General features: G+C 49.3%; 1 protein-coding gene across 1 annotated transcript; it reads right to left on the reverse strand.

Annotated features, from left to right (window-relative positions):
• Window positions 1-450: 450 nt before the first annotated feature.
• On the reverse strand, window positions 451-4,057 carry BLOC1S1 (biogenesis of lysosomal organelles complex 1 subunit 1). The gene is made up of 4 exons (XM_035256517.3): window positions 3,894-4,057; window positions 3,093-3,165; window positions 927-1,059; window positions 451-656 (listed from the first exon to the last, which is right to left on the reverse strand). Exons 1-4 carry the CDS (start codon window positions 4,036-4,038, stop codon window positions 546-548), a joined length of 462 nt encoding a protein of 153 aa, XP_035112408.1. The 5' UTR covers window positions 4,039-4,057; the 3' UTR covers window positions 451-545.
• Window positions 4,058-10,389: the final 6,332 nt, after the last annotated feature.

Here is a 10,389-nt window from a genome sequence, read left to right on the forward strand (position 1 = left end):
CACCGCTGTTGGTAACTGTTACTGGACCTGTCATTCCTCCCCCTTCTCAGCCCTCAAGTGTCCCCAAGAATTAATCTCCCACCCGGCTCAGACTCATGACACTGCTTAGCGTTAGCGTGGGAGAGGCCGTGAGCACGTGGAGAGGCAGAGACCCAGAGCTGGGACCAGACCTGTGCCTTGCTTTGTCTATTGTAGGAAACTGGTCCTGAATTAGGAAGCCTGGGGCAGGGCTACTAGGACCTTCTCTGGGGAGGGATGGGAACTCCCACACTCTGCTTGCATAATGGACACTTGTACAAGCACCAAGGAGGAGAAAAGACGTGGGACAGTAAGAGGAAGCTAGTTCCACCCTCTACCCAAAAGGTACCTGTCCCTCAGAGAAACCACCTTTGAACCTTCCACTCCCACCCCCGACATTGGCGCTAGTAGCTCTTCGAAACACACCACAGAGAAATGGAGGCGTGTTTTATTCAAGGCTTGTCAGTCTCCCTCCTTCCTGCTGTGGGTGAGATAGGAGGGATGGGTGGAGGGGGAGGGAACAGGGGCTAGGAAGGGGCGGACTGCAGCTGCCCTTTGTAGACATATTCCAGTGCAGTGGCAATGGTGCGCATGTCCAGCTCGATGCTCCGAGCCCAGTTCTCCACATCCCCAATTTCCTGGGAAGGGGGAGAGGAGGTGGGAGTGCAGGCATCAGAATGGGTTGAGTGTAGCTTCCAGTCTGGGGATACTTTTTATTCATCTCCTGGTAAAGGCTTTACTTGGACCTACCAACTGCTTTTCTTTCTCTACCTTTTCTGACACTGGGGCTATAGATGGGGTCTCTGGGACCACCCTACTTCCTCCTTAACCCTAAACCTGAGGTAACCAGACTGGAGGCAGCCAAGGGGGTGCAGGACTGGGGTGGTGAGGTAGGGAGTATGGCCCACCTTGAGTGCCTGGTTGAAGTTCTCCACCATTCCAATCCACTGGCCTGTCTGCTTGGCAAATTGGGCAGCCTGCACCTGTAGGGTCTTCACTTCATGGTCCAGCTTTCTCTGGTTCATGTAGGCCTGGGCTACACTGCGGGGTTGGAGTAGGGAGATCAGCTTACCCAACAAGTTAGGGGTGGTCTCCAGGACTAATATTGCACTGCAGCAGTGGGAGTTCAGCCAAGAGTCAGGGCTCATCATTCGGCCATTTTTGGATGTGATGCAAATGACTACCAGTACATGCAAATAAATCCACTCCCAGGATTCCCAGGAGAGCCAAGATGGGAGCTGACTAGAAACATACCAGCTCCAACCCCCAAAAGGAGTTCCTGCAGCTGAGTGGGGGAAGGGAGGGAAAACGGGGGGCGATATCCCTGAGGAAGAAGCTGGGAGGGAAAAGGGGCATGGAAAAACTGTGAAAATGCAGCAGGAAGGACACATCTGGCAGTGATTGGAAGCCTAGGGATCTATACAAGAAGATGGAGAGGGAAACTGGGCCCCTCCCTGAATCTGGGGTAGGATGGGAGAACAAACCCCCTCCCCAGGAACCCTGGGTCAAAAGAGGATATCCCAGGGGTTTCTTCTCTGCTCTCAGTTGCTCTCCCAAGTCTTTGCCTTTGCCCACACAGATCAAGGAACACACATATGCTCCCTCCCTTCTGCCTTAAGCACTAGTTTTTCTTTTCTTTTCAATCAAGGCACAGGCTGTGGTTTTACTACCATGGGGTTGGTGTCCCCCACTTTCTGCCAGTGTTTTCTGCCCTCCCCCACCCCTGTAATAACTGTTCTCATTTATTGGCTGATGAATTTTTCACTTCCTACCCCAAAGCTCTAGTCAGCCAGGAGATTTCACATCCGGTGCCCCCACCCACTGGAATGTGTGGGGGCTGGAGGGGGGAAGGGGTTGGTGGGGGCTGAGGGAGTGGGCAGGACACCTGACAGGGGCCAAGAGAGACTGAGCCTTTGTTTTCCTTTCTGGGGAATGAGAGGAGCCGTGGGCAGCAACACAAAACCCTTTCTAATCTGGCTTTGGCTTAGCTGCCCTCTAAGCTGAAAGTGGGGTGGTCTCTAGCAAAGGAAGAGAAGTGGGAGAAGCCTGGGCCAATATCACAAATGATGGGCACAGCAGAGACCAGCAGGCGCCAATGTGGGAGGGAGGAAAAGGGAGGGGCAGGTCTTGTCTCTTCTTTGTGGGAGACAGCTGGGTCACTGTCAAGGGTGGGGTGGGAACTGAAACAGACTCCCCTGAGAGTTCCTGAACTCCTGGTTTTCCCCAATGACCACCTGCTTCTATTTCACACCGAGTAAAGAGAGCTGCCTGGAGAGATGGGAGATCAGGGGCTCCAGCCACAACCTTCTTTTTCTCAACCTCCCCTCAAGATGAGTAACGAAGATGACCCCAGCCCCTGCATGGCTCACTTAGATGACTCAGTCTCTGGATTCATGCCAAGCTGTTCTATTTGACATGGGGTGGAAGGCACCATCCTGCCTTTCTTCCAACAGGCAGACTAGCAAATCATCTCCGCACACTTCTGGCTCACTCGGGGTCAAGAGATAATATTCTTTGCTCTTTCCCAAGTCTTTGGCTGTTACTGGCATTTTCATTTAGGGCTGGGGCAGGGTGTAGCCCCTAGAGACCCAGCAGGAAGGTAAGAGACAGCTTGGTTCTGCCACAGGTTCTACTCTCACCACCACCAGCTGTGCCATCTCTTTCCTGCCAGCTGCTCCCCAGGCCTTCCAGAGGGGGGGGAGGCAGAGAAGGAGAGGGTGATAAGCTGTGGTGAAGGAGGGTGCTCTCCCTCCTGCTGAAGTGACAGCTGGACTTGGAAGGGTGAAGGGAGGTGGGCAGATGGCATCAAGTTGAAAATGCCAGGGAAGTTAATGTGGGAAGGGGAAATCTGCCTGCTTCTCTAACCACTGCAGCTGTTCCTCCCTTGCCCAGTGCTAGGGCTCAGAGTTGGCTCAAGTTTCTCTACAAAGAGCTGGGAGGGGCGGGATAGGATAGGGGAATGAGTGCACCATCCCATCCCTTCGACAGCGGCCTGAGGGACAGACCTTGCCAGTGCCTAAACTTGGGCGGGGTGGGGAAGGAGGAAACTGGCGTTGATGAGAAGAGGTTCATACCCCACATTGAGGTGATCCACCAAAGCTTCTGTCAGGCAGGTCGCTGCAGTGATAGCTTCTCGCCTCCTCTTCTCTGAGGAGAGGGAGAAAAGGAATTGGAGGGGAGACCTGGTTTTTTGAGGGATAGTGTTAAAGGTTCCCTACCTGTTCTGACTCTTCCGCTAGTTGCCGAAATTTCTTAACTAATCTCTGAATGCCAGAGCTGAAAAGGACCTTGCAAAACATAGAGCAACCTCTTTCATTTTCGAGGTGAGGAAACTGGTACCCTGGGAGGGAAAAGGACTCACTCGGGGACACCAGCAAGTCAGTGGCAGCGCCCAGGACTCCTGACTCCCAGGCACTCTTTCTCCACTATCTTGGCCGAAGAATCGGTAACTCCGAGATTCCCAGTCGGGGCTCAGGAAACAAGTGCCCCACCTCGGTTCCGGTGGTTTCAAGACTCCAAGAATCCCATCTCTGGGGGTTTCCCACACCCTCCTCCCTCCAGAGGCGCTGGCTGGCACAGCCAGGACGACAGGCTCCCTGGGCCACAGGCAGGGCGCTCCGGGGCAGGGGCGGGGCTAAGCTGCGGCCGAAACGGGTGTTGGGGGCGTTGCTGAGGGAACAGGCGTGCTGTCCCAGCGACCAGAGCCAGCTGGCAAGGGAAAGGAGTTTCAAAAAAAGCCGCCCTGAAATCCCCATTCCCCTGTGCCCGTTGACCGCTAGCCGGCGTCCTTCCCTGGGTATGGGTAGTCACTCGAGATCCAGGCTCGGGCTGAAGCTAGGCCGCGGCCGGAGAGAAAACAGGGATATTCGGCTCACCCTGCAGCTCCTTGCGTTCATTCTGTTTGGCCTGGTGTTCTTTCAGCAGGCGGGACAGCATGGTAGCGTCGGCCTGGGGGCTGGGGACACCAGCCCCCTTCCGGCTCCGGAAGCTGGAACGCGCACCTCGACTCCCCGGGGCCATGTCACGTGACCGCAGTGTCACGTGAGGCTGGGACCCGCCCTCTTTTGAGACGTTGGGTGAAAATCTTGGCGAGGAGGGGAGGTAGAGGGTGGGGGAGGGCGGGTGAACCCTTTACTTTTTGGTGAGTGTTGGAAGAAGCATTTTGTGATACCCATATTGCCAAGCCAGTTTTTAACATTGCCTTTGGATCTCAGGCTTCGAGGGCTGGTGGTGCTACGCCGTCTGTCACCGTTTGGTTGCTGAGGGAGCAGAAGCTCCCTGGACTCATTTACATTCTTTTCCTTCACTCTCCTTACCTCCTGGCAGTGCTAGCTGGTTCTCAGTTGATTCCCAGTTCCTTCCCTCAAGGAGAGAATGCTTTCCTCTCTCTTCCAACCCTCTTTCTTCTCACTACCCCACCGAAGTTTCAGCTCTGGGTGATAATTGCAGAGAAGCATTTTTAGGCGCTTCAGGCGGCCTCCTAGGGAGCTTGGCTAACTTGGCGGGCTGTGTGAATGTACAATTTCATCTCTGTCCTTTTGTGGTCAGGAATGCGAACCCATTTCAGTCTTAGCAGAAGCACAAGTGCTGTGCCAAAGTAAAAAGTAATTTATATAAGGCCTCTGTGAACTAAAAAGAAAGCTTCCGGGAGGAACTCCAACGAGAACAATTATAAACATCATCAACATATTCTTGCCATTGGTACAGTGTCTCTCGGTGCGCCTTGCACTAACATGTTGGGTGACTTTGGGCAAGTTGCTCACCACTCTAGATTCTAGTTTTCTCTTTTGTAAAACGAGGAGAAGGGATTGGATTAAATCAGTGGTTCTCAACCCTGGCTTAGCATTAGAATCTAAACATTAGAATCACAAAAATCACTTATAAAAAAAGCTTATAAAAATGCCTTAATTCCAGACTAATGAAATAGAATCTAAGGGGTGGAGACCAAACATCAGTATATTTTAAAAGCTGTTCTGGTGACTCTAATGTGTGTGCAGGGTTGAGAAGCACTGGACTAAACAGTATCTAAAACTATTTCCAACTTTGGCATTCTCTAATTTTGTGATTCACTGGCATAGTTGAAGTTGACTTCATTATATGTACTTGCAGGGGGAGGAGAAATGGGTGCTGACTGAGTTAGAAGAAAGCATTCTTGAATTTTCTGAGTAAGATTTGAGAATTACTGATCAATGATTCATTCAGCTATTTGCAGAATAGCATTTCAAATCCTGGGAGGTGTGCGGCTGTCAAAGGATTAATGCGGAGAAACACATGAAATGCTTAAGTGTCAGCATAAAGCAAAACATTAAGTGCCAAAATAAAAATTCTGTTTGTATGTATGTGTCTAAATTATATGCGTACTGTACCTTTTTAAACATTTCCTGAGTACTCATCATAGGTCAAGCACTTTACATGTATTAGTTCATTTAATCCCTAGAACAGTTCTGTGAAGTATTATTATTAGTATCCCAAATTTGTAGATGAAGAATCTGAGGCAGTTAAGTAATAGAGTTCATTAGTGGTAGAGCTAGGATACAAACCCAGGCTATCTGACGCCAGAGCCTGAGTCTTACCACTGTATACTGCATAAACCACAGCTGAGACCCCAGGAGGGTAGACCCACAGCACTTTTCTGGGAATGTTTGTGTCTCTAATCATTATGCCCCTCTAGCTTGCTGGGCATGAGCTGTAGGGAATCCTGGCAGGGGAGGAGTGTTTGGGAAGAGGCTCTGCTCCAGAGAAGGGCTGATCAATAGAAGCGGGAAGAGTGAAAGCATCACAGGGCAGCCTGGCCCAGTCCTCCCCCATCTCTGGCTCCAGCTTCCAACTGCAGTGACCAAGCAAAACAGAGGCAGAATGGAAATGCCTGGTGCCTCACCTCCAGAGCTGTGAGGCCTGGGGAGAAGGACATGGGTTGGAAGTGTCAAGAGAATGGTGACATGGGATAAGTGAAACAGAGGGTGAGGGCTAATGAGGGAGGTTGGTGTTGGGGGTCTCAAGGGTTAGTTCTAAATGTTAAGATTAGGCCGACTGAGGGAGAGTGTCAGACCTGTCCTGTATTACCCTCACCCTTCTTGGCACAACTGCCTGACATTTTCACAATCAGTATAGAGACTGCCAGGATTCTGCAGAGATTAGCCTTATCCTCCTCTCCCATACACTGGCTGTTCCTTTGCCCTAGAGCTGAGCAGAGGACATGGGGTATCTGTAATCTAGCATCCCCAACTGATCTCTCTAGGGTTATCCTCCATCTGTTCTTTTTCTGGGCCTTTATTTTTCACTGTCTAACCTTAGTTTCTGCTGCGGTTGAAGCTCAACTTCACTTGTCCTTGGTAGAGATGGACGCAAGTCGCCTACATATCTGTCTGGAGAATGACCCTTGAAATTTCAAGTCTCTTTCTGTTCACCTGTCCTTACAATTTCCTACCCAGATTATTTTCCCTTAGACTGAATAAATGCAACTCCATACTCCTTTCTCCACTGATTTCCCTCTTCTTTTGAGGTCTCTTTCAGAGTTAGCTTTAATTAGCAAGCTCCAAACTGACTGGCTGGGCCAAACAGGACTGGAAGCTGATGAGTTGTTAGGGGTTCGGTGAGGACTGAGGGAGGACACAGAGTGAGTAAAGAAGGCTTCACATACTGGGAAATCTGGCTGGGCTTCAAGAGAGGGGGTTGCTGGTGGTGTGGCCAAGTTCCAAATGTTGGCCAAAAGCCAGTGCTCAAAGAAAAGGGGCCCTCAAGACAGTCTAAATGGCTCCCTTTGGTAAGTGACCTCCCAGTCCTTCTCAAGCGTAAGGGTTTCTTTTGGATCCTCAAAGACCAGAGCGGGCAAGCTGTTTCTCCACTGAATTCCCTCAATCACATTTGTGTTCTTTCTCTCCCAGCCACTCCCATAGTTCAAGCTTTGACTACAACCAGAATTCAGAGGCAGGGAGAAGGATTCCAGTGCTGGAGAGGAGAGTGGAGTGAACAAGTCCTCACGTGGGTGCCGGGAAGGAAAACCTGACCCTGGGACATGAGCTTCAAGCCTCTGTTGCCAGATGAGGTGGAGGGAGAAGTTAGCCCTGAAGTGTGTGTTCTGGAAGGGTTTGCTTGTAAACTAGAGACAACTGCAAAAAGTATGATTTGAGGGAGCTGAAAAAGAGTGATCTCAAATGGAGGGGAAGAAGTTGTTAAAAAGGGAAGGAGCAGGAGAAAGCCTCAGCTTCCACTCATACAAGAGCTAAAAGGGCAAAGATCTTGGCTGGAGCTGGACATTTCTCAACTTTTAAAATTTTGGAGATTTTTGTAAAAAGTATTAATCTTTTATTATTTATTAATTTATTGAGACAGGGTTTCACTCTGTCGCCCAGGCTGGAGTACAGTGGTGTGATCTCGGCTCACTGCAACCTCCACCTCCTTAGTTCAAGTGATTCTTCTACCTCAGTCTCCCGAGTAGTTGGGACTACAGGCTCGGGCCACTATGCCTGGGTAATTTTTGTATTTTTAATGGAGATGGAGTTTCACCACGTTGGTCAGTCTGGTCTCGAACTCCTGACCTCATGGTCTGCCTGCCTCAGCCTCCCAAAGTGGTGGGATTACGGTGTAAGCCACCGTGCCTGGCCTAACCGTTTATGTTTAAATGAAATTTAATGTGTTTTAAAAATTCAGTTTCTCAGTCATGCTATCCATGTTTCTTTTTCTTTTCTTTGTTTTTTTTTTTTTTTTTTTTGAGACAGAGTCTCACTCTGTTGCCCAGGCTGGAGTGCACTGGATTAATCTATTCTGTGGAGTGAGGCAGATAATCTATTCCGTGGATTATCATTTTACTTTGTTGATGGTATCCTTAGAAGCACAAAAGTTTTCACTTTTTTTTTTTTTTTTTTTGAGACAGAGTCTCTGTTCCCCAGGCTGGAGTGCAGTGGTGCCATCTCGGCTCACTACAACCTCCACCTCCTGGGTTTAAGCAATTCTCTTGCCTCGGCCTCCTGAGTAGCTGGGATTACAGGCATGTATCACCATGCCTGGCTGATTTTTGTATTTTTAGTAGAGATGGGTTTTTGTCATATTGGCCGTGCTGGTCTCAAACTCCTGACTTCAAGTAATCTGCCTGCCTCCCTCCTGAAGTGCTTGGATTACAGGTGTGAGCCACCACTTCTGGCTTGGAAATTATTTTGAAATAATTACAGATCAGAGGAAGATGCAAAAACAGCACAGGAAGTCTTGTGTATCCTTCACCCAGTTTCCCCCAATAGTGACATCTTATGTAACTGCAGCACAAAACCAAAACTACTAAAAAGTTAATATTGGTACAGTACTTTTTTTTTTTTTGAGATGGAGTCTCACTTGGTTGCCCAGGCTGGAGTGCAGTGGTGCCATCTCAGCTCACTGCAACCTCTGCCTCCTGAGTTCAAGTGATTCTTGTGACTCAGCCTCCGGAGTAGCTGGGAATACAGTCACCTGCCACCACACCTGGCTAATTTTTGTATTTTTAGTAGAGACGGTGTTTCACCATGTTGGTCAGGCTGGTCTTGAACTCCTGACCTCAGGTGATTTGCTTGCCTTGGCCTCCCAAAGCACTGGGATTACAGGTGTGAGCCACCATGCCCGGCCCTCTAGTTTCTTCATTTCTCTCTTTACCTACAATATTGTCTTCTACCCCAACATTCTAGTCTCATTTCTCCTTGAGGGAAATCTCCACGTCTAAATTTACTAGGCTGGTCTAGTGTGCTCTGGTGTGTTCCCCTCCCTCCCTTGCCCCTCTATTTATAGCTGGGCTAATTTTGGGTGCCCTCTCTCTCTCTTCTTTCCTGATCCTTCCTCCTGTGGTGGTGAGGTGACTTCTCAAATATTTGGGCAGAGGAGGTCAGAAGCAGATTTTTGGCATCTGATTTCAGTCCTGGATCACAGAAGCCAGCCAAGTGGGAATGGAGGCAGACAGAAGCTGCAGGTGACAAAAGGAGGCAGCTTGGGCTCTAAAGGCATTTGGAGCTAGGGTGGAGGCAGTAGTCCCATTTCTATCCCAGTTCTATCCTGATTTTGCTATTCTGCATTCCCATATGAGTTCTTCTCTACTGTCTGGGGCTCTGAGATATAAAAGGGATGGGGAGCGCAGGGTGAAAGTAGAATCCTCATGCCAGCCCTGCTGACGGCACATGTATTTCCTTATAGTACCTGTTTAGAGATGCTCTAGTGCTTTGGAGGGGATCTCCACATGTGTAATATTGGAAAACAGAACCGGTGGCTCACGCCTGTAATCTCAGCACTATGGGAGGCTAAGGTGGGCGGATCATGAGGTCAGGAGTTTGAGACCAGCCTGACCAACATGGTGAAACCCCATCTCTATTAAAAAAAAAAAATAAATAAAATAATTAAATAAAAAAAGGACAACGGAGGGCCAGACTTCCAAATGTCTGTTAACTTACCCAAGGCAAACACTATCCCAGGGCCAGCAGAGTGAGAACCTACTTTTTTTTTTTTTCAAGTAAGTATAATCCTGAACAATGAAGTAGGAGAGACGAAGAGAACATGGGAAGAGGAATGCGATAGGTACACACTGGAACTTTTAAGAAAGGGAAGGAGAAGAGAGAATCATAAGAATATGATAGTGTTTGAAGGGCAGAGACAACATTAGAAACATTGAGAAATACTCTGAGAAAGATTCCAAGTGTGACAGAGACAAGAACGATGACAACATAGAATTTGGGATGAGACAAAACAAGATGGTGAGAGAAAGAAGAGAAGATGGACAGATGTATATTCACAAGACCAACACCAGTAAGCAGGAGGTGTAGGAAGGGGAAGTGGGAGCAAGCAAGGTTCCCATTATGCCAATTTATTTCCTGTCTCTCCTCCTGGCCCCATTTCTGTATCAGAGTTATAAATAGCAGAGAGTTGGAAAGTGTCCTCCCACCCCGCTGCTTCTGTCCCAGCCTGAGGGAAAGAGAGAGGAAGAGGGACAGCTATTGGGTCCCTGTGGAGATCCCGTCTCAGCTCCACCCAGCTCCTGCTAAGCCAGCCCAGGACTCTGCCCCCTTCCATCTCCTCCCGTTTCACGGATAGGAAATGTGCAGTCCTGAGAAGGGTCTAGTAGCTGGGGACACCCTTTACATCCCTCTGCCTCTCGGGTCCAGTCTCTTTCATCTTTGCCTTCTTTGACACCCACTCCGCTCCCCACTGCTTAATTTCCTCTTCCTGTAATCGTCCCCAGTCGTTTTCTTTTCTCCCTTAATTCCATCCCTTGTCAACCAACCTCTTGCCCGTCTTTCTTCCTCTCCATTCCTTTCCTTTTTCCATTTCTCCATTTGCTCCCCATATCTCCCGAGTTTTTCTCACTCTTCCTGCCTCTGTCTTTTTTTGTTCCTTTGAATCCTGACGCTGTGGCTAGCACTG

The sequence above is a fragment of the Callithrix jacchus genome, chromosome 9 (genome assembly GCF_049354715.1).
Source record: "Callithrix jacchus isolate 240 chromosome 9, calJac240_pri, whole genome shotgun sequence".
Lineage (NCBI taxonomy): Eukaryota > Metazoa > Chordata > Mammalia > Primates > Cebidae > Callithrix > Callithrix jacchus.

Coding starts and splice junctions, on each gene's coding strand:
- BLOC1S1 (XM_035256517.3), bottom strand. CDS start 4,038: ATGGCCCCGGGGAGTCGAGGTGCGCGTTCCAGCTTCCGGAGCCGGAAG. Junction 1,060..3,092: donor GTGGATCACCTCAATGTGGG/GTATGAACCTCT, acceptor CCAACCCCGCAG/TGTAGCCCAGGCCTACATGA. Junction 657..926: donor ACTTCAACCAGGCACTCAAG/GTGGGCCATACT, acceptor CCCCCTTCCCAG/GAAATTGGGGATGTGGAGAA.